Here is a 25,655-nt window from a genome sequence, read left to right on the forward strand (position 1 = left end):
TGAACGTGCGGTAAGTAGAGCAAAAAGAAAAGTACAGTACACATCCGACTTTCTGTACGTGTCACTAATAAAATGTTATTGAATTCTAAAAGTATATCTTGATAATCTTTCCGTCAATAAGTAGCTCTCGCGATTTAAAATTGTCGAAAAGCTGTACAAGACCACTTTTGTTTCTAATACTTCAGAAAATAGGATAAATAAAATACCTATATAGAATCTGATGTGCTGTTTTGCTTTCTTTCATACCTGAAACACCCTGTTCCTTAACAAGGTAAAATGGACTGCGAGACATTTATTTCTGAAAATATTTTTCTAAATATGTATATGTGTATATATATTGGCTTCAATCTTATATTTTATTTTCCGAATCGAAAAGCCAATGGTATTTCTCAGGTTTTAGGTAACAGGACCTATCCAGCTAAGCATAAATTTTCCTTCATCCTACTCTTTAAATCGCCTAACGGACGTAATGATCGTCCAATCTCAAAACGTCAACCACGAAGATTGTGTGCTCTTTGCGTTCTTTCTTTCTCTTTCCAATTAAAAAAAATATTAAAATGTACACCCGATTAACCATCGTACCGTCCACTAATACCACGTTTTCCCTCCCTTCTCGTTGCAGACGTGCTGGTAAACGAGCGCTGTAAATACAAAGCGATCGCCGATGAGATGGATCAGACGTTCGCCGACCTCGCCGGATATTAGCAGGCAGGCTAAAATGCGTATGACTGGGGGTGTTGCGGGGGAAAGAAAAAAAACGAGAGAAAGAAAGAAAGAAACGGTTCGTTCACGCTATGACAAAACGACACTGCCAGCACGCGGACTCTTCGCCACACGTCGTCTCGTCCGAGCATTACATTAGCATTCTACACAGTATTCGCTGGAGGAAAGTCGAGGACGAGGAGGATGAGATTGCTGACATTTAGCGTTAACCGCGCGTGGCTTAACCGTTAAGCCGAGAGAGTTTTTCGCTGAAGGCACCGTCATGCGTTCTACATTCCTTCGGCTCGATCGAAATCTACGTTTGAGCAGGCTCGTCCAGCGTCTTTTGTAAAGTTTTACATAGAAATTGCCTCGGGAACGAAACCTTTTTCGAACGGCGGTAAGATCGTATAAAGAAAAATTGCGAGTCCGAAAAACACTCTTTCGGAAGCAAAAATATATACGTACTCTTCCAATACCTGGCACGAATTTCCCATTCAATGACGGCGATTTATTGCAGCATCGGTTCTGTTACCTGCGCCTGGTATCCCTGCACACCAAGGTGTCTTATCTTATCCCTCACGTCCAATAAATTGCATTATTTCCGTCGAGATCTGTACGCGCAGTATTAGCCCCTAAATTCGCGTAGCTTCTTATATCTGTAACGGCATTAGTTGTTAAGGAACTCGTTGCGAGATACATTATTTTCATCTTGCTCAACCGCACAATTTACGCTGGATATTACCAAAAGTCGCGCTGTTTCATTAACAAAAGTACGGGCCGAAAAAACGTTTGCTCGAAAGTTAGATTTTGCCCACGCTCATTTTAAGTCCATATGGCCTTGAATATAGCATCCTATACAACATTCATTGCGACAAGTGTGTTAAGGGCACACTTATATAAGCAGGAAATTAAAAAATAAACTGTACAAATCTCTTTCGACGTAATTACAGCAATTTGCATCTGTCGTAAAAACACAAGTCTAAAAATATAGGTAATAAATAACACCGATACAATTAACATCTATAATACGAATAAATGACAAACATTTCCTGCTTATAACATTTCCATCTTGTTCAAGAAGCAGCGCTAACATTCATCATTAACCATGAATCTTCTTTATATTTGCACATTCCACCGTACGATTAGACAGTGCGGTCTAATTAGTCAGGCTAACGCTTAAGTTTCTTTCCATTACATATTAAGGAGTACCCATGTATCATCCATATTTTCAAGCCACGCTTCTATGTTGTATCGTGCAGTATTGTGTCAAAAATATTGATGAATTACCGATTGACTTGCTGAAATATCTCGTTTTAACGGAACGAGATATAGTGTTCATTATAGCATACAATACAAAGTTGCTTCTATGATGTATTAGAAAGGTTTGCAAAGCAATCTGGGTTGGATTATGACATATGACAGAAATGAAATCTAATAAAGATAGACCGATATTACAAAATGTGACAAATGTACGCTTGAAATGATCGAATTGCGAGGTCGAGCAAGTTCGATACATCCACGGCTCTCTCGGCAACATACCTTAATGCTGAAAAATGGTATATCTTAGTCTTTAATCTTTTCCAATGTTAATTCAGCGGTTTCACGCATGATCACGCAATCACGCAAGTTACCGGGATTGACGATAAATCTTGTGATGGACCAAGCTCAGAGACTTTCAAACATGCACTTGATGCAGCGAATCTTGACCATCTTATGTGATAATTATCATTTTATTGTATTTATATTACTTTCAATAAATATGCATATTTTATATCTCTGCATACTAAAATGTTTTTACTCGATTTTGCAATCTCGTCACGTTAAGAATTGTTTGGCTATAACGTTGTTTCACAGTTAATTCAATTCGCGATCATCTGTTACATGGCTGAGTATTGATTGCTTTGCGATAACGCTGAATGCCAACGGCATCAGTGGAATTTGCAATGTCTCTTCAAATAGTATTAAATACTCTACCATCGTCGTGATATTAAAACTTAGCGCGTGGTCATGTCAAGATAGATGCTCTTTTAATATCCAAAGAAAAATATAAACATAGTATATTAGAAAAATAAATATAAGAACAGTCATTCGTTAAACTCTGTGAAGAAACAATAATGTTTATCTCTCTTAACATAATGTTTATCTTAATGAAACAACACATTTATATATAAACGAAAGGATCCTTCTTTGCGAATATCAAGTTTATGACTAAATAGGTATGTGCGAATGAAAATAAATTATATATATACTGTGATAAAAAACGATGTACATGCATCTTTGCGACTTGTTTTTTCAGAAGACTAGGAATTTTCATAATGAAGAAAGGAATTTCATCGATAAAAGAAGATAGAAAAGGGATGCAGTATTGAGCGTGCAATTACTAAAAAAAAAAAAAAATGAACCATAGATTTACATAACATACATATTCATTATTTATGATTTGCTATGATAATATAATATTTGTCTAAACACAACGCTAACATATATTTCTGTACCTTGCAGTTAAAATATGAAATCCTCTTATCAGCGAGCTAATAATTACAAGAGTGCTGAGTAACATTTTTCCAAAAATATCATTCTCTTCGTTTATAAATGAAGTCGAACGACATCACGTGTGACTCGCAGATAACGAATTACTTATAACTTTTACATGGTTCGTTAATCTGTACAGTTCCATCGGACATCGTTCTACAATATAATCTGCCTATTCAGGTAAATGGGATGTAGATACATTTCTGAGGAACCAGTTTGATATTAATTTAAACACGCAATAACAAGGCACTAAGAAACACCCAGTGGCGGTAAACACGACATTTTATCAAGGATCAATTTATAGGCATGATTATCGCCAAAGTAGAAAAATCTTAGAAAATTAGTTGTCATGTTAGCCAATACGGTTAATATTGCGCTTTTAAAATTACATAAAAAGTGCTCGACATTAAGATAAACTAAATATCAATTGATTTTCAATAAAATCTCATGTTCGGTAACCCCTCAGAATCGTCAACCAAATAATATAATTACGTCAACAATGTAAATGGAATTTTGGAGAGAAATGCGAAGCATATATGTGGACCATACGAAATAAAACTTAAGAACTATATAATAAAATATGGGTTAATTAATTTATATTTAGATCGTTAATTAATTGAAAATCAGTAACGGTACCTAACAATAATTTTCATATTTTATCAAAAAGGAAGGCAAGTGTCAGCATCTTTTGCGTCAATAATATTATGTTTCTCATTATTTCAATCTGTTTTATCTTTAGGGGAAGAAGTAGAGAGTAGAGGATTATTTGTATCAATTATTTTTTTTTACATCAAATTAAACTACATTAATGCGGCAAGTAAAAATTTGTTGATATTTCTTTGAATATCCTATTCCGATACACTTTCGTATAATTTACATTATGATAAAAAATCCATACCGCTACTAATTAGCAGTCTATACGTATAAGGCACATTGCATTATTTCTTTTCGAATATAAGGGAAGATTTTGTCCTACGTTTCGTTAGGAAAAAAGTTTGGATATTATAACTAAAATATTATTTTGTGAAAAGTATTTCCGAAAAAGTAAAAGAAAAGAAGATATAATATATTATTATAAAAAACAAGAATATAGTACTACTTATAAATGCAAAATGGTCGGAAATATAAAAATCTATCTAATTGATGTGTTAGTCAGAGTTTATATCGAATAACAAGTAACATAAAATTCTCGTCAATAAAAATAATGATTAACAAAAAAAGGTCCGTAAAGTCAACTGTCAATTGAACCAAATTAATGTTCTTTCTTGATATTTATATTTTAATCGTATAATTTAAATTCTAAATAAAATATCGAAACGGAGGAATGATATAACTGTGGCTAAGAGTAAAAAAATAAAAGTGACGCTTTAAAACTGCATTGCAAAATATATATCTTATACTTAATTCTTCTTAATTGTTGGTCAAGGCTTGTGTCGCTTCACAGTTGTTTAGAATTTTAATTGCAATCGGCATAATTTATTGCAGTTATGTAAAGTTTGGTCCCATCATGGAATTCTAATATACGAAACTTTGTCATCTAGTAGTCAAGTTATACTCAACTTGTGGATACTCAAGAAGTACGTCTTCGGACATTTATAAAACTGATTTTGGTATTTATTCTCACAAATCTGTTTCTTTTATCAATAATATAGCAAAATATTATTGAATATTGAAATACTCAACTTTATCCAAACAGACATCATGGACAAGTTGATATCAAGATAGAAAAGTAATCAAATTTATATCAAGATTTTTCGTGAAACACTTTAATAGTTGAGATATCTGATTATCTGATTTTCTAAGATGACAGTTTGCCGTTTCGATCAAACATATTATCTCGGGTAACAAGAGCCGAGTAGAAGCGTTATCTCGAGTATTGTATCACGTAAATTTTTTTAACATTATCTCTCCCTTCGGGGGGCTTCCCAAAGCGCCCTAATTAAGCACTCTAATCGAAGTGGCGGCCAACAGTTAGCGAATGGAAGCTCGACCTGAAAAATATTTAAATCTGCGCCGGTTCGACATAATTAGCGGGTAGCATGCCGTGTCGTCCCGTACGCTGCACCAGTCCAGTCATCCAACCCTCGTCTACGGCTGTGCAATTGACGATCAAATCACCGTCGCAGAAGCTCACCTCGTCGAGATCTTGCGCCTCGTAGTCATACATCGCTCTGTACACTCTCTGCGGAAAAAAAAACATCGTTATAGAAAACAGAGATACGTAAAACTGCATATTCATTTCGCATTTTATACATTTAAAAACCTACTTTCTGCTAATATTTTATACTATTTTAGTCCCAATTGTTTAAAAAGCTTATTTAAAAGTTTATTTTGTAACAGTCTACATTCTTTCCATGAAATGTATTCCTTTCATGTGTCAGTAGACAAGTTTTATATCACGTAACAAATAAGTTACAAAAGACAACACAATGCGACAATAGGCAATAAAAAAGATATTTACTCCAACGTTGGAGGGCGGTGGCGGTGATTGATGTTGATGCTGAGGTTGATGTTGATTATTGTTTATCGTTGTGGCCGGCGTTAACGATCCGTAATATTCGTTCACTGGGTCGATGTCAGCAACCGAGCCGATTTTTCGTGTCGGTGGATTCGTCACTGCAAACGCGTCGTATTTTTAATATTTTATGTGCGACGTATAACACAAATAATTTTCTACATTTGTATACGCTACGGTAAAAATGCTTAATTCGTTCCGTAGCCATCCTCTTGTCCTCCAGTTAGTAACAATTGTTATTTGACGCGATCCTGCGATCTACCACATGAATAATTCCGTGGGTTTGAGCGAGGAGGGAACACGGAACCGCAGAATGAGGAACATTAAACAAAGGCGCGATTACACTTTCTATTTTCCCAACAAGGTGCACGCGGCAATGTCGCAACGATTAATTCCAGTGCAAATTGCTTCGACGATTTGTCTTTGTGATGAATCGCGCGTGACAACGATAAAGGCGTAATGATGCAAGTATACGAGCGTTTAAGTCTGAGGAGACAATAAAAGCTTTGGGCGACATCACGATCGTAATATATATAAGTCTGGCGTTATACAATAGGAATAGCTAAGCGTTTGTCTTCCGTAAAAGAATAATCCGATTAAAAAGCACGATCTATTAAAACCAATTACGCGTGGACGCGGGTTCCGTCCCACACGATCGTAAAATAGTCGCAGAACGCGATCTCGCGGTAAAAAATATATCATTAAAATTCTTCCTTCGTTGATCTTTCGCGAATCTTAATTATTGGGACACAGCCGTGAATACATAATTCCGGTACAGCTACGAATGTATAATCGTCCGTGGACATAAATAACACAAATCCCAAGTATCGATCGTAACATTAATCGCATTAGAATTCAAAAGTAATAATGTAATCAAAAGTAACAATGTTACATATTAAATATGCAAATCGCATTCGTTTGTTATCTCAAGCCAAGACTTTTGTTATCTCATTACTTCGTTCTGCATACGTTACGTTATATAATTCACGAAATAATAATATTAATATTATAGAATATTAATTATAGAAATTAATATTATATTATAGAATGTTATTGATTTCTTACTACGAATCACATTAAAATTAACGCAATTATTCTCTGCTATAACTCTGTCATGCAACTTCTTTACACAGCGAAAGATTGCTGCAGCGATTGCAGCCGCGAAGGCGAAGATAAACGCACCTGGTCCCTTGTCGCTCGTATAAATGACAGTGGTGGCAGCTTGCCTTGCGGAATAGGGGCTCGGCCTCGCTTCGCTAAGGGGATCGTAATCGGCGATCCTACCTGGTGTCCTCTGTACCGGCGAATTCGCCGTCCTTGCAGGCGGCGGATTGGCGTTTATGCTCGACGCAGGTGCAATCGTACCGTCTGTGTACTCTACGTACTCTATATCAACAATGCACGAAAGAAAGGCTAGCGATACGTTCAACAAGAAGCGATCTGCGATCTGCCCACCACGAACGGTATGGCGAGTGACGTGATGACTAATGAATCATGAAAGATGGAAACAAAAATGATAAGGGTCCGTCTGAATTTTGTCCGATTTTCACGCCGTTTTGGTGGATGGATTGCAGCAATACGTATGTATTATACTTAATGTATAAACAACTTTAAACGAAATGCAAACCATATATTAGTACATAACGAATCCACAGATATTGATGCGTACATATAATGTATAATCTGCAATTTAATGATTACATAGATACCATTACGTAAATCTTCGTTAATCAACAGTTGAGATGTTAAAAGTTAAACATGTGATTATATATGATTAAAATCGTTGGTATTATATGTATGATTACTTATAGAGAATGATCTAAGACGAAAAGTTACATAACTTATTTAAAAAATTGTATAAGTTGTAAAATACACCGATATATATATAAATAAAAAGAAGGTATTCCCAACCGTTTAATCAAATTACAGATTACGTTTTAATCAATGACATTTTCCCAAAGCTAATTCAAAAATCACGCGACAAACTTTGCCATAGCAAGCTTATGATCTTTTTAAGCTTGTGACAGTAAGTTTTTTACACGCTTATTTGTTACAGTCTAAAACGATACAATAAAATATCCGAAACAAAAACGTATGGTTATATTTCCCATTATTTAATTACATCTTTTTAAACTAAAAAAAAACACGATATAGTAGTAATAGAAAGAAAACATTTATAATATACACGCAAACGCACCGTTGAAAAGTTCTTACCTATTTGCTCGCCATTTTCTCCGGTCATTGTCCTCTTTTGCTCCATGATCGCCTTCTTCTCAAGTTCGCCGTGATAAGCGACATTCGAGATAATCTTACTGTTCTGCTTGATTCTGAGAGTCTCCGGATCGTCCGCCACTTGCGTAAACTTCCCCTTCGCCTTCTCGAACTCGGCGTGATACTTGACGTTACTCTGTATCTTCGTGTTCTCCGCGATACGCTTCAGCTCCGGTGTCTCCGCCATCGTGGTGGCTTTGGCCTTTGGTATGTGTCTACCGAGAAAGATAAGAACTTTGTCACTGACAAGGAACGACGTTTCTGCGAGAAATTATCTGACCAACGTTAAAGAGCGCGGGGATATACATTATTTGCGGTACATTTAAACCTGCCGGACAAGAGCTGCAAGTCACTTTGAGTTTAAAGCACCGTTTCGGTACACCCGGTATGTCGTATTTCACATGAGTTTCAGTTTCGCGTTTATTTTTCTCTCTCTCTCTCTCTCTCTCTCTCTCTCTCTCTCTCTCTCTCTCTCTCTCTCTCTCTCTCTCTCTCTCTCTCTCTCTCTCTCTCTCTCTCTCTCTCTCTCTCTCTCTCTCTTTAGCGAGAATACCTCACATATACGAGCTTCTCGCATTATTTTACATGGATTCCCCCGGGGCGACCTCCTACACAAAGGAAACGTGGAAGTGCGCTGACTAATGCAAGTTACAAGTGAACGACAAGCGGTCAACGACGTCAGTCTTATCGTGAGCATCCTTCGTGCAGCACGTCGATTATGATAGCTAATTATAGGCGCGAGGAAGAAAATAGCATAAAGCGGATTTATATGTTCGTCGACGTCACGGTTACGCGATTGAGTTCGAAAAATTCGTATTTCCTACATCACGTAACGCGTACAACACGCTTAACGTGTGCCTTGCACACGTGATAACGTGATACTTGAATTCTTTGCTATCATCGCTACTCTACGAAACAGTATTATCTGCACCTGCATAAAAATTTACGGAAATTAAACGCATGAAATTTATATAACTGATATATATATGTGGCCTTTTTTTGCTAGAAAGTTTTAAACTAGTTAATCTCTTTTTTAGGGAGGATAAATTTTGGTTTTAAAAACTTTAATCTATTATCCGTACAAGTGAAATAGTTTTTCATTTGATATCGTTTAGTATTTTAACATTAATTAAAATAGTAACACGTATCTATACATTAAAATAAAATATTGTAGAAATGATAAGAAATATCTAATTGTGACAACAATTTTAAATTATTGCCCGACAAGTAATTATTATTTAGACGATTTGATATTCTGGACAAACAATTCGTATCCGAACACGTTGTAATTATAAGAACTTATTAATTAGGCAGGCAAGAGGTACGATATATTCTGAAACCGCCGCGCGATTAACATATCCTGGCGAATTGAGCGTGCATAAACGAGCTATTTTAAGCGGATAATTCGCCTCGCATGCGTAAAACGCTTTTTGTCGTACACGACGCGTGTTAACGTAGAATAAAGATAATTATTAATTGACCAGCAACCGGGTGAGCCGAGTGAAATTCGATAGAAACCTTTCTAACCGGGTACTCGACTGCTTTAATCGCGGCACAGGTAACTGTCCGGTACTTACTTAACGAGATAGAAATCGGCGCGTGAACGCATAACGATATACTTACGTGCAATAAATGACACGCGTGAGAATGCAATTTCAGTAACACGCGTGAACGTATCAACAGTATCGTATTGCGATCCGCATTAAAAATGCCGGTGCTGGCGCAATTAAGGAAACGCTTTGCATTGTGTTGATAAATTGAAATGTTCGGTACGTTAACCCGTTACCTGTTATAACTTTCTATCACGTTTCATGTGCTAAACTCATTTGTTTGGGTAAACGTAAAACTTTTAATTTTTAATTAATTATTTATATATAAGAATACTATATTTTTTGTTATAAATTAAATGAAACTGCGAGACTGCTCTTTCTTCTTAAATAAATATATTTTTAATAACTGCATCTTTCGCGGTGCTAATCAATCGTGTTCTTGGATCGTGCGTGTAAAACAATTGTCGAAAGTAATTTGTATAAATCGCACGTAATAACGTACGAGTATTAACTGTCTTTGTGTCTGGCGTATACGCGCGAGGCGCAATCGAGATTTGTGTCACGACTTCGTTTCCCATATACGGCGCGTTGTCTGACCCGGTAATTGTGCCACGCCATTACGTAATACTCCGGCGCACCGTGCACGAATAATAAGGCATGCACTCTGACTCTCTTTGTTCGGAGAAGACGAGGGATAGTTCATTGTTACGTGCTCGGCGAGCAAGAATTATCCTGTCGACCGATGCGCATCCGAGTTCCTCGAATTTAGCGTGGAAAAAAGAGGTCCGCTAAAACTAACGTTGAGAACGACCGTGGACGAAGGAAAATTGGAAAACAATATACGCCCCGCGTCTTCTCGTACGACTTCTGTTGCACGTTTCCAATTATTATACGGCAGATACAGGTAATAACATAATAAGTAGATATGATAAGAGATAACAATAATACGCAACTCGGAATTTTTCAGATAATCTAACCGAGATAAAGATATGATAGAATTATAATAAAAGATTTATAAAGATTGGCTAACACAGGATAAAACGGCGTGAGCCTCTAAATGTCAAATATCTCTATATTACATTTAATAAAGAACAAGATTTTTGCAAGAATTATTTATTCATGAAATATTAAAAATAAAAATTAACTAACTTAATTTACGCGTCTAAATAATCCTAAAAATAGAACACATTTTTTTTCAAGGCTTTTAACAAATCCACAAATATACGTGCAATGTACACAATCAATTTTTTTTTCTCAGAGATCCACGGACTATCACATTGTTCACGATTAATACGCAACGAAGTGATTCATCGAATCATTTAACCACATATATATGTATGCGCGATGACTAATCTCTTAACAAACGCTTGTCTACGTACTATGATATACGTCCGTAATATATTTATCGAATTTTTCTGACGCACTCAGGGTGTATCTTAAGCGGAAAATGTGGGAGTTTTAATGCCAATATAACATATGGCGCGAGTAAAATAACGCGAAGCATTTCATCCGAGTGTAGATGATTAAATCACTCGTAGAGTCATGACGCATCTGATACGCAATACACCGAGTATTCATTTAAGAAAAGATCCGTAATCTTATTTGAATACGTAGTCGTGGAATTTAATACATTAATATCCATTTCTACCAATGTAAATTAACTTTAATCTCGGTTTAATTTACTTTGATCTTCTTCTAGTTCTAAGGCCCAGTTTCACAAGTGTCGGTTAACTTTTAATCTTAGATTAACTCCTTTTCATCTCCTTCTAATGTCCCCCTTAGAAAGAGATAAAGAGTGAGTTGATCTAAGATTCAAAGTTAACCGACACTTGTGAAACTGAGCCTAAGAATTAGAAAGAAATAAAAAGTAAGTTAAACCGAGATTAAAATTAATCTACATTGGTAGAAATGGACACAAATGTGGTATAAGAATTCAAATATTTCTTTTATGAATATGATATAGACAAAATTGCATTTAAATTGTTTGTCGATGACATTATAAATACCGACCAAATGACAGGCTGATAGAAATTTTCGTAGATATCTTTCAGATTTTATTGTTCAGCGAACCTTCTCCGGATTACTTGTCTACATCACGCGACACTGCATGCTTGATTTATCGAATACTACGTACATAAGTACCACCAATGTACTGGAGAGGATAACATCTGTTGCACCTGGTTATCACACCGGTCGAATAGCAGCAGTGAGACGGTATCGATAAATTACGGCCAAGAATCATAATATCGTTTGCTAAACGAATAATTGACCAATGACCATACATATTATTATACACATTAAATACTTTAGTTGTATTGGCAATAAGTTTAAAGGTTGTCCGATTTGTTAACATAAACGACAAATTTAAACAGCAAATATATTCTATGTTCTATGACTTACGAAGCTCTTTGTTTATAGTCGTCTCTTTTCTTGAAAAATTTCGAGTCATCTTTTTTATTGAATCAATACAGAATTCCAGAATTATTATATCAATTTATTATAAAAAATTCATAATAAATTTAACTTTCTCTTATTTCCTTTTGATGTCTACTACATTATTAACGTATGCCGTGAATAAATCTGCAAGAATTGAAATTTAAATGCCAATTGATTTATTAAATATGTTAAAACTAAAAAAAAATATTTTATTTTTATATTTCAATCTTTTTTATCCTGATTTGATTAAAAACCAAGGATTTCAACATCTAAATTATACGCTATCAAACTTTATAAAGTTTCATAAGGTGTTTTCCTCTTATTATTGGTAGGTACGAACAGAGAAGTAACATAAATAGCAGCAAATGCAAGACTCAAAACCGCATTTCTCGTAAGAGTGATTACGTACGATATTACATCGATGCGAACACAGTTTGTAAAGTCTCGCGCAATGTTTCTTGCCGCGGGAGAAATTTCTCAGGGCGGGTCTATTGGGTTCCGTTACTGTGGTTAAGTCTCGGATGGCTTCGGAACTTGCTGCACGTCAATCGTGACGACAAAGCGAAGCCGTACCTGTGTCCGCATTCTAGAAATTCTCACGAAGGCCGAGACAAAAGAGCATAAAAACGCCCGAGAAAGATAGACATTGCATGAATTGTAGCCTTGGAAAGTCTTGTAAAAGTACTACAAAATTTGTCCTTTTCTCATCTAATTATTATATTTGAGACGGTAGATATATTTTTAAAATGTAAAAATATTAAAGGACGTTTATAACTTTTTTTAAATACGGTACAAGATTTCTTTAGATAATTTCAATGTATGTAGTAAAATGCCTCACATAATTATTTATATTATATTTAATATAAATAATTATATTATTTATATTATATAATTATAATTTATGTAATCAAAATACAAAAAAAGAAATAAAAAGTACATTAAGCTAAATTTAGCCGACGTTAGCGAAACTAGGCGCCTGTTTATGGTCTATAATTTGTGCGATTAAGAAATATCACTCCTATCGTAATCGGCAATTACTTTGTGATTTAATTAACTGTAGAAAATTGTACGGTGTATAAACAGGCGTAATTCTCTGCGTTGAGTTGGCGTTGAGTCTTACTTGCAAATGTTAACCTTTCAGAAGAGATATTATTTCCTCAACAGAAAATTGCCTTACGAAAGTTCAATGTACTTTCCTCATTCTCAACGTAAAACAATGAAACTATTTAGAAATTTTTTACCTGATAATATAGACCTATAAGGATACGTATACTGAAGATCATAGACGTAAGTTTGTCACGAATCTTGACTTTCAAGACTACTTCGCTTCTCAAAGTAACACGATGCTCGGCGTTTTGCATCTCCCAATTCAGTAAAAAAAAAAAGGAAAGGTACACGCGTTTAAAAGAATCTAGCGACTCTCCCTTTCCGACGTAATAACGCAAATCTCATGTAAGTAATTTGTGAAAAGAGCTTTACGCACTCGCTTTCGAAATCGTACTGGAAACTCACATGCCACTCGCTCATTCCGATTCGCTTTGCGCGATTCGCGTAAATCGCGCGTCCTGTGTTACGCAAAAGAGATAAATACCGGATGTGAACGCGCGTTCATAGTGATTTACTTTTAATCGCGGATTTTCAACGCGAGTGATCTTGGTGCGTACGGTGCGTACGTTGCCCCCCCCCCCCCGTGCACGGACTTCGTATAATGCGCTGCGAAAATTTCATACGCCCGCAGCGACGGCGGGGTCCAGAGGTGGATGCATTGTGGGACAAGGTCGGTTCACCGTAGACATGCAGACAGGCCACGCTAGGCTGGGCACCCCTTTACGACTAGCTGTGTTAAATTGTTCCAAGCTAAAAGTGCGACGTGACAGTCGGCGGCATTTCCTGTTCCATCTGCTCGCCGTCGAGGCGAACGACTGCCAAATACGATTCGACATGGGCACGTTTATGCATTGCATTATACTTTGTTAAAAGCAGTCGCCGCATTTTTCCAAATATATTCAGGTATAGCGTTGTAACCAGAGCGTAAAGATATGAATAAGATATGTTAAAAAAAAATATATTTTTAAATATTTTTAAAGTCTATAATAACATAAGAGAATATAGAAATAAAATATAAAAAATATGTATGTACATGTAAAAGGATAATCACGTCGCTGTAAAAAAATAGTAGATTAAAAATAAATGATAACAGTTAAAGCCAAACTAAATATTTTCGTAAAAATATAAACATTTTTAACGAAATGCTAAACTGTATTGTGATTAAACAAGAATTTGTCCAACCTCACGTTATATTACGATAACATTATGATTACTTGATGTAGGATTGTTCAAGAAAAATTTCACGATTGTAAAAAATTGACGCGACTGTGTACAAAAAACCCAGTTGCTCTTTCTGCAAAATTAACACACGACCCAGATCCCAGATCATCGAGAGATGAGCGTATATTTTCTGTTCACACCAATAAACTCGAAGCAACCTCTCTCCTTTTATGTATGAATGTAAGAAAATGTGACCAATCTGTGGTTAAATACCACATGCGGGATTATCGTGAGACGCAAACGAGTAACATCCTCTACATAGAAACGATCGTCGTCGAAGGAAATGAGTCATTCGCGGTGACCCAACGACAGTCGCAGATGATTCGTACGATTTTATTGAAATTTAGGAGGAAGGCATGACTACCTACATATAAAAATAGCATATGACTCGAGAAACATAAGAAAATCATAAAGCGGAGAAGGAAATACAATGCAACGGAGTGTCTAAAAAAGCTTTTTCTCTCAAATATAAATTTTAAGCAAATTTGGAGCCAATGTCTAATAAAAAATTAATTAAATGCAATTTTCCTGCATAAATATTTATGCAAGAATGGATTAATTTAACACATCTTGAAAAAATAAGCTTTTAATATAAAAATTCTACTTTAAGAAAGTACATTCTGATATTCGCGCCTGCAATATAGCAAGACAAAAGTCTAAAGTACGAAGAGGAAACACAAATGTGGAGTAAGGAAAGGCAAGACGGAAAAAAGATGCGCAAGCGGATCTCACACGTGTTCTCTTCTGCTATCCGGTAGAGCGCTTAATTCGACGTATATGTATAGCGTGTCGGCGAAGCGTGTATGTAAAAGAGCCCAGAACACGTGTTTATTTAATCGTAACGTTATATCCGTGAAGAGACCACTTTACTTAATTCGCAATACTCCTCTTTGAAAATCTCAAATAGACGAACGATGTCCAGAAACAAAATTTCGAAATTAATCCCAAATCACGGCTGCACTAGTAACGAGTCGCTTTAAATAAATGTAAGAATTAAGGGGACATGATAAAAATGCTTACAATTATCATTTAATGCTCAACAATATCATTAAATTGCATTACCGCAATGATTACAGTTGTTAAACTAATTATTTCCACTAGTTGCATTAAACAAGTGTTCAGTTCATAAAATTTTGTAAATGTGCAAAGATATTTTTAATTTTATAATGTATTTTATTAAAATGGCAAATCTGTTTGAAATGACGCAAGACGTAATTGGGATGGGAGTTCATTTTATCAAGCGACGTACTCACTCGCTATTATATTCAAATGTTTGAACTACTGCAAAGAAATTAAGTAACTATACAACTGCATAAAATGTGGGAGCGAAAAATAAATTGAGAATGAATTGAGGTTGGTTCGCATAGGGGCAAGATAATGAGCGAGAGAGATAAAGTTATGGCGTAAGGGAGAGATAAAGGGGGTAGGCAACCAGACGTATGAATGAACCACACGTGTTAGGCTTTACTTATTCAGTGCATCGTCTGATTCGACACGCATCGCTGACACATACTGCTGCTCGATGTACGTAGAATACGAAATTCTCTCGATGAAACATCATCCGCAGAGTCGTTGACTTTGTGCCCATTTCCTTTAATCAATCTCAAAAAAGGCACAAATGCCTCGAGCAAATAATAAATGCGGCTTTACGTCAAGTAAGCAACTTTCTAAGCAATAACATGCAACGACCGTCTATGCGAGATGCTTAAAATGACACATAATAGCCTCAAGTAAATTATCGAAAAGTCGTATCTTTTTAATCGGATGATAGCTCGTAGCTTGAAATTTAATGGTTTACAACGTAACTTAACCAATTTATGTGATAAATCACGTGTGCGTATTTTAAGACTCTAAATTTATTTCATAAATGTTTAGAGCGTGGCTAATGTAAAGCGCGCGCGAGCCAGGAATGTTTGAATATCAACAAAAATAAGCTGCAGAAACTGCTTCGAAATTCCTAAATAAGACTTTTGCAATTACTTATCAAATTAATTTCAAATTGTAAGTAGCAGTGTCCTATTTGGTGGTCTTTTAATATTTACGACAACTTTATAATCGATCAAAAACTTTTTCTCCATTTGTGGACCGCGCATTCGCGTTCCCCTTTTGAGTGTATCGGATGACGCTTTCTCGCCGAGAAAAGGATTGAAGCATCTCGAGCGAATTACTTGTCATTACGCAGCATATTATATGCCATATAAGCGCCGAAGAGAGGGGCCGTACGTAAGAAGAGAGAAATGCAGATTCGAATCGCGACTCGGAGATTTCGTCATCGCGATGCACAACCGGAATACTGTACGAGTCACGGACGTACATATCTCTCGGTGTAACGTGGCATACCGATACGAGGAGACGAAAGACGCGCAGCGAGAAACCGCAGCGCGTCCGATTGTCGTCAACAGCAAGTCAAATCACAAAGATTAAAACACAGGAAATTATATATGAGTGATCCATTAGCGCGTCATCGAGATAATTTAATCTCTATCACGATCAAGGAAAGACTTTAAGTGTCTAAAAAATAATATCACAATCCTTATTTAGTCAATTTGGTTCGTTACTTTTGTCTTAAAATTGGCAAATATACTGTAATGCAAAAATAATGTATAAACATCTTTAATAAATAAATAATTCTGTCTATAAAATGTAAGAACCTGAATTTGAATTATAAAAATTTTTTATTTCTAATCGACAGATAAGTATAATAAGAAAGTTATTCCGTTAACGAATGAACGATGCCGAAAAAGTTGATAAAAAGATGTCAGGAGGTTATCGCAAGAAAACGTTAGAAGATTCTACACGCTTCCTCTCGGGACCTCCCATTGCACAAAAAAGTACAATTAATATCCGTCGGGGCCACGAAATTAACCGCAACGTCAAGTTAATCTCATTGTGTCGCCCGACGATTCTAATTACTTTCAAATCGTGTCGAATGTCTCACGTTTAACAAGACACTTGAAATCCTAATTAAGATAAACATTATCGTTACAGTTTTTGTTTACACGGTTTTTCTTCGTCTTATCTCATACAATTTTCATATACGTTCAAACCGTGACTTTTCTTACTTTATTTAAAACAGTACTATAAAGATTGCGACAGGAAAGTTAATTTATAATTATTACCAGTTTTATTGGAATAATAAGTAAACGGCTGTCACAAGACGAAATCTCTTAGTCACTCCCAATGATTAACTCGATACTTCGTCGTATTCCTCGAAATAAGCAGCGACTTATTTTTCTCATTACGAAGCAAAATAACCACGAGGAATATTGATCCGTCGGTAGTATTAATTAAAAGCTAAATTATAATCTTTCCGGGTTGTATATGTACATGTGTACACATGTATATGTATGTTTATATAAAATCAAGTAGAACAGGAATAGCCGCGACAAAACTGGTTTTCGTCGATCAGTTATTACGTTGCTTTGATCGAGCATGATCTCTCAATTAACTCATTATATTCAAATTTAAATGCATATCCTTCCTGCTCAAGAGTGCGTTCGAACTTATTTCTAATGTAGAAAGATACACGTTATAAGACATCACCTACAATTTTTCTGTTTAATATTACTTTGATAGACGCCGCTGACAGCAGAACGAAGAAAATGTGATGCATTCAAACGTAGACAGTGACATGCCGTCGCTTTCCAGTTTAATTCTTCATTTGGATGAAAGCGCGTTTAATTTGCGAGACGAGCAGACACGCGAAACGTCACTGCGGAACGGACTCGTGACTCTAGGCGTAGAAAATGATATTTATTCTGCGGAGTTCTCTCGTATGAGCAGGACACGCGAGGCGGAGCTTGCTTATGCAAAGCGTTACGCTACCGGCGACGTGTGAAAGGACACGCGCGCGCGTTTAAAAGTCCTCGCCGCGTCCGAAAGGAGGATCCACGCCGGAGGAGGCACGACACAGCCGTGCATTCAGCATTATCCCGCGACCGCACGAGCGCGCGCTCTTTCGCTGCGTCGACACGCCTGGTATGCGTTTAACCATCGGAGATTCGCAATCGCGCGAACCGAGCGCGAGCGAGCAGCTATTTTCCTCTCGTATGCTCTTCTCGCGGGGCGAGAGTCCTCTCAGCCCGTTTGTTCGCCGGATATTAAACGTCGCGTTATTGCTACGCGTGCATCAAGGAGCCTGCGAGGCGCGTGCGTGTGCCATTAGCATCGCTAATACCGATGTTGCATTTCCTTTCCCATGAGTGCCGAGCGTATTCGCAGCGAAATCAAATTGCGCGTTTAAAGATCTTGAATAAACATTTAGCGCGTTCGGATCCTACTCGGTGCTGCACGAGGATGACGTTTATGGCACTTAAATGCGCGAACGGTATGTTTCTTCTCAAGTAGTCAGTAATTACGGAGATAATTCGCGAATTCTTAGATTAAATGAACAAGGATGGAGGTATATGATATGTTGAATTGGAGAAATTAAATTCATATTAAAATATTATGACAATAGTCATAAAAAATACATAAAACTCATAGCCACTCTCCGTTACAATATAAAGTGCAAGAAATTAAACGCAAAAAATGAACTCGTTCACGCATTTTGCGCTTCATTATAATTTTTTTCCAGACAATAGCTCTCGCCAATAAGTGTTGAATTACCGCGATTAACTTGGTTGCGTAAAGCAGTTCGGTATACGACAGAAAAAAAAAGAGAACGCGACAAACAATTCGGCTCGCCGAACAGCCGTTTTCATGGGTCGACTTTCTGCAATAAAGTGGAACGCGGATTTCGTCAGAGACACGAGAGGTACACACAATCACGTAGACGAGAAGTCAAGTACGAAGACATATAACGTTTATACTTACGCCTCGCAATATGGCTGTTTGTTGAAACCCTTGTACGTCCGCATATTCAGGGTCATACTGCAGCCCTGACACTTGAAACACTGCTTGTGCCATATCTGGAACAAGGAAATGTTGTTATTGACATTACACGTCGGTTTGTCAGGTTCACGCAATTGCGTAACACACGCAGCGCGGAGAAAATTGGAAAAAAAAATAAATAAAATGCTTGATATAACGCTCGAATTTTCGAATTTCAATTGGCATAAAACCTGATCCGATTCACAATCTGATATAATGTTATGTGCAGCGTATTTCGTCATCAACCGCTTTCGGCGGTTACATCAACAAGTATTACAAAAGTGCTTCTATAAATATTAAAAGGGTCTGTTTTCTACGAATCTTATTGAGACCGAGGTGTATCCTACTTAATTTTTCTACGCATTCTTTAGAGCTTATATGCTTATAAATTATTTACTTTCACCAAAATAATTTCATCACATAAAGTTTTATTGCACTGCACTTGTGGGAAATGAACGTCAGCGATAAGTAACGATTGGTATTATTAGCGGTGATAACATTACGGCACGACAATGATATCTTGCGTCCTTATTCGCAATGTTATGGACTGTCAATATTTCATAATAATATGATATCGATATGAAAGCAATCTAATTTCTTATACAGATAATCGTGTGACATTAATGAGGCGCAATTATCACGATTTTTCGCAGTAATCTTTCTCTCTTAATGAGATATTCTTCGATGTTTAACCGCCGAAATTAATTACAACTTTCGTGTGGAAGCGTACTTTTCTCTAAGTAAAAGAAGAAAACATAATATTAGGCTAGAAATTTAGCTATCATAGAAAGAAGTTTCAAGTCTGTTGAAAGTTTTCGCCTATTATTAAATGGCGCATATAGCAGACCGAGAGAAACGTTTAGCCAAATTATTCGTGAATTTTCAAACCATTATTAACCCTTCAGCAATAAGGCTTTTAAGACCCAAGCGAAATTTTTTTCTTGAATTTTTTCGCACAGAAGGAGGCGGTGATTGGTACCTTCCCCCCCCTAAAAAAAAGTTTATGGTAGAAAAGTTTCGCTGCCGCGGTGACGCCGGTTCCTGTCAATGCGTGTTCGAACAACGACCCCGAACGACAAATTAGTAAAAACATGATTGCTGACGAAGGGTTAATAACTGCATACAGTAATACAAAATCGTTTCAACCAAAATAAAATAAATTAAATTGTATATTAATAAACAAACAAAAATGAGTTATCCTATTCTGAACAAGACCAGCGACAACATTTTCGAATATTCCGTCCTACACATATAGAGAAGATAATTATTTCATTAGCTATGACCAATGACCTCGCAAGTCACTATTAACGACTTCGCTGTTTTGTTCCGAGAGAATCATGGGTAAATAACATAACAATGTATTTCGACCTAATTCGCGGAGTTATATACGAGCTGATAAAAGTAAGAAATACAATCGTTTAATACCCGAGATAAAATTCTCCGGACTGCTTAACGGTATTAAAAGTGCATCTATTATAACCCTTTCATCTCGAAAAGACTAAACTACATTTAGTTAGATTCTTGAAATGGCAACTCAACCTTGTCACGTTATACCCGATATGCCATTGATAAATAAGATACATGGCTTTCACGACGTGGTACAGTGCAACGGGCATTAACCAAATACGTTTGCTGCAATCTAGCAGCTGTGCGTATCATCATCCTCCCATAATCTCTCTCGCAAACATTACGAGACACGTTAAGATTCTTCAAACCGGCATGATGATGTGCGAAACGTTATTACGAAGCTTACGGTAAGATTAATACGAGTTCTCTTGATGAGTTTGCAATTTAATCCTAGATTTGGTAATATACTTCACGATAATCCCTCCAAGAAGTTGAATATCATATATTGAACGGCAAGTACGGCGCTTATATTTTATTTAGTAATTGATATTAAATTGATTAAATATATTCTACAGTATACATCTCTGTTTTTCGTTACACGAACTTACAAATTCATATATAATATATAATTCTAATTTTTTAAAATGTTTGGTTATTATATTGTAACATATTTCCTAATTTACAATATTATAGGAATTGGTTCTTTTGAGCAATATATATCGAAAAAATTATATTAATTTTAAAAATGTTGTGACTTCTTATACTTCGTCGATATTTTTTTTACATTATCATCTCAAACTTATATCCTTAGTCATGCTGAATTTAGATTCAAGTCGACTGTGTTATAAAAAAGCTGTGTTATAAAAAAATAAAATTAAGGCGATTGCTTTTTTTATGAAAACATGAATTTAATTCTCCAGAGTGTAAGAAGCTTTGTTGCAGCTGGACGAAGCACACGTACGGCTTTATTCATCGCGTAAAGCCATATATTAAACTAATCTAGACAATCGAAGGTCATCGTAGTCGTATCGAGGCAATCGGCAAGGCCGTTCTCAGGAATCGACAAAGGTTATAGATCGCGAGAGAACGCAGTCCCCGACAACTCGATCTTGATAGTCTCGAAACACGAGATGATTCATTACTATGAAATGAGTCTACTGTGCAACTTCCTTGTTGGAGGATGGAAAATTAGTAGCTTTTATAAATTATTAAATATCCTTTGGCGTAAAAAGCAAAAAATAGTTTAGTGTTGAATTGGAACGAAAACATATACATTTCAAGGATTTCAAGGAGTCACTTGAAGAAATATGCTCATTAGCTATTCTCTTATACGTTTTACAATCGTTAGTAGCACACGATTTTCTCATAAGACTTCCTTCGTTGCAAAATCGCATCGCGAGCAGGAAGCTGAAGGCACACCGCAATGTGTTTTAATGATCCTTTCGAAAGCCGCATACGTTAGAAAATAGTTGCGAGGACAAAAGGTAGCGGATACATAAAACAATTTTGCGAGCCTTTAAACTAGTCTTCATATACAGTAAACTATAACCTATAATCTATAACTATTCAGTAGACTAAACGTCCAGCTGTAACCAAGCTTCTCTATAGTTATAAATAACTGCTTAAAAAAGTTGTTAGAAAACTGTTAGAAAAGTTGTTGTTACAATTAGAAAAGAGAAAATCATATTCCTTTTTAACAAATATCAACATAGATGTAATTATTTTCATTTAAAAAAAAGTCAATAATTACGCGTCAATAACATCAGCATTTATTTTAACTGGAATGAAAGGTTAAATCGAGTAGGCGGCAAGCAAAAGCACGATTTCAATCGTGCATTGCAGGATCGAAGCATCACGAAGAAGAGTTTTATCGAACACTTTCGCTCTTAATTCCGTAAAGGGCCAGCAAACATAGCAGTGTTAAATAAAACATTGTCGGCGCGGAATTTCTTTTTTTTTCGAAGCGCGGCACGTTTCGATTTCTAGACGACGAGGTCACCGGTGTCAATTCACGAGACAATGTCGGAATGCGACTGGTAATGAATGCAACCGGTACCTTATTTGTATCGCGCGATCGGCAAGATACATGTTATGCTTGTAACAAACACGACTGTATTGTTGGACACACAGGTATGCCTGTGGTTAAAAATTGATCTCATATTTTAACGTTCATATTTGATACATATCTTGCAATAAAGCTTCACAGCTTAGAAAAGATTGCAGTATGCGCTGAAATTAATCGTACAAAAAGAGTAAGTAGACACGAAGATGAATCAGATATCCAAAAATTTACAGAAACACATTTCAAATTGCGCCTACAAGATAATTCTATTTTCCATCGTGCCAAAAATGAAATTTTACGAATAAAGAACAATTAAATTATTTTGTACACTATTATATTGCGTGCAAACGTGGTTATGCATAGGCTTGCTTGTTTGCAAGATTATAATGTAATACAGAGTTGTTCGACCGCACCAGTCCTGATAAGAAATCTGCATAGGGAGAATAACGCTGTACTTGGCTTTCTTGACCGAGCACTTTCATCCGATTTCGGAATGTTTTTCGCCTGTGCAAGGCTCTTGTTTCGCAAGAGGTATTTTATTTATAGTTGCTGTGTATACGGTGTCCTGGATTAAGAAGAGAGCGGTCAGCGCGCGCGGCAAAACCGCTCACATCTCTTGAATACGCTCGGCGTTAAATGCGCGACGGCGCTATGGGATATGACCTTAATTATGCGCTTAGGTGAAAAGCGATTTAATGCCCCGATACGCATAAAAAACTCAAGAATCCGATAATGGTCGCACTCGAGTGCTCTATAACATTATTCTTATCGTCGATGACTTGCGATAAGATAAAACTTCGTGATTTGTTTGCCGCCAAACAGCATCCGGTGCTCATTACATTATGGACTAGATATAATTACGTAAACAATTTATTTCTAAAAGATATCTATTACTTTTTATATTAAATACCGTATTTATAGTAATTATTATGAAAGTAAAAAGCCAAACCATGCTGTACGAAATTCCTTGTAATGATTGAGTTGCTCGTTAAAAAGAAGGGATTACATCAACCGCGCGGAAGTATATTTTCGTCGAAAAGCCAAGGAAGAATGGCGCTTAAATCGATATTATCGCCGAAAGTGAAAGTTCGGCTACGTAGTGAATTGTCGAGTAGGGGGGTAATCGGTGGAACAATGACAACCGATCTCGCGTACCTTTCTAACGAGCTGGATATTGAACGTTACGTGACAAACGTAATGCAAATTACTTGATTGAATATTTACATCGATTACAATCATGGAATTAAACCCAATAAAAATATTTTAAATATTCAATCGGTAGAATAGAAAATTGATAAAAAAATCCACTGTTCAGTAGATCCATCTAAATTAGTATCTATATATAGCTTTACAGAAAAATACTAAATTATTATTTAAAAATAAAATATCGAGATATTATTTGTTATTTCGTGTAATTCCTGGTACAAAATTATCAAGCAGATTATCAAGCCATTAGATGTGACCTCGTAGTAGGTCTATGTCTTATCTGTTTGACTAGAAATTATGTTACTACGAAGTTACCACCAGCGGAATACCATTGCTAAATTGTCTCATGTTCTTCGCTTGTTAGTGTGATTCCTGACAAATTGTCTATCGTGATGGTAATATAGATTAGAATTGATTTATCTATGGGTAGGCCGCAAAGAGAAAGAACTATTAAACGAACTAGTAACGTTAAAAATAGCTCCATTTTTTTTCCCGCGTGTTTAAAGAATCGCATGCCATGTGTATTTCCTATGTAATCGCTATTCATGCCTTCGTAATAGACGGTGGGAACAACCGGATGCCGCACCGCATCGTTGGCATAGCAGGAATACCTAATGACTGAAAAGCAACGGGTCCAGAAAAGTGAGAAGTCGTTTAGTCGCATTGCGGTCAATTAAACGCTATATGACTAAATTGAGTATCCAAAGTTTGCGCAGCCATAACGAATTTGTAAATTGTCACGCAATTTTGATAAAAATAATAATAATGAGTAAAAATTAATAATCCGATGATTTCGTTCGCGCGTAAAGAATGCGAAAACGCGTGACAATTTCAATTTATGTCGACGTAAACATGTAATATTTCGGTTGCGTAAAGCTACGTTTTATCAATACGGTATGGTATTCTGTCGCGAATTCTTCGAATCGGTGAATTTCTCGAGAAAAGCATAACAGAGAAGCAACAGGTTTAGATCGACTCCCACCTGTTGCGAAGCCCACGCAACGGGTAGCCTCAGCTCGTAATTCGTTGCAGTTTTGCTGCAGGTTGAACGCTGCATATTCATATCGCAAATGATATTACCGTCCTCATTCGCGAATAAAAAAGTTATTTTCAGAGGTTTATTAAAAATAAGCGAACAAATCAATTTGTTTATAGGAATTATACAGATATTAACATACATATCTTACGTATAATGCTGCACAGTATATACGTTATTAACTTCTAATTATATAGATAATTAAGATCTCTAGGAAATAATTAATATTTCTAGGTTTTCTTAATTTTTGAACATATGATTATAGTATAGTAATACCGTAATGAGAAAATCTTGGTTTATAATAAATACGAGAAAGAGAAATTAGAATAGAATTTTTGAGTTCCTCTTTCCATTTTTTTCTTAACATATTTGAGAAAGAAAGTAATAATGAAAGAACATCAAAGCATTAAGCGAGATACTCGCGAGACTACGGTCAAAATAATAATAGCTATATTTACGATTAAAAGACGTGTACCTATTAGGCACGAGAGATAAGAGGGGAGATTGGGAAACGGCAAGTAGCTGCTCTTCACTAATAGAACGTAAATTAATCGCTCCTGGTCGACATAACTTAGACCGCGCGTGCCGTATTGAATGCGGGTTGCACAACGAAAAATAAAAAAAAACAAATAAAAGTCATATGAAAAGCATATAATAAATTTAAATATATTCTTAAGTATATCTCCTTTAATATCTCTCTATTCTTTCATTATCATTCTTACTTTTTAAAGTAAGACGATAAGTATCTTGCAATACCACTGAATAATGCAATAATTAAGAAAACCCGTGAGATAT

The 25,655-nt window shown here is 36.1% G+C and overlaps 1 protein-coding gene across 2 annotated transcripts in view; it reads right to left on the reverse strand.

Annotated features, from left to right (window-relative positions):
* Window positions 1-1,713: 1,713 nt before the first annotated feature.
* Window positions 1,714-25,655, reverse strand: part of LOC139770715 (LIM and SH3 domain protein F42H10.3-like) — a 29,486-nt gene continuing 5,544 nt past the window's right edge. Inside the window, exons 2-6 of one of the 2 annotated variants that reach the window (XM_071702828.1) lie at window positions 19,153-19,247; window positions 7,967-8,238; window positions 6,935-7,138; window positions 5,699-5,853; window positions 1,714-5,419 (exon numbers count right to left, since the gene is read on the reverse strand). In XM_071702828.1, the coding sequence (XP_071558929.1) occupies window positions 5,240-5,419; window positions 5,699-5,853; window positions 6,935-7,138; window positions 7,967-8,238; window positions 19,153-19,247 (906 nt within the window). In that variant the 3' untranslated portion in view covers window positions 1,714-5,239. The remainder of the gene's footprint in view (window positions 5,420-5,698; window positions 5,854-6,934; window positions 7,139-7,966; window positions 8,239-19,152; window positions 19,248-25,655) is intronic. The other variant, XM_071702829.1, reaches the window with a different exon arrangement.

The sequence above is a fragment of the Temnothorax nylanderi genome, unplaced genomic scaffold (assembly GCF_030848795.1).
Source record: "Temnothorax nylanderi isolate EJ_2023f unplaced genomic scaffold, tnyl_v1.0 TNYL_tig0032_pilon, whole genome shotgun sequence".
NCBI classification, from domain to species: domain Eukaryota; kingdom Metazoa; phylum Arthropoda; class Insecta; order Hymenoptera; family Formicidae; genus Temnothorax; species Temnothorax nylanderi.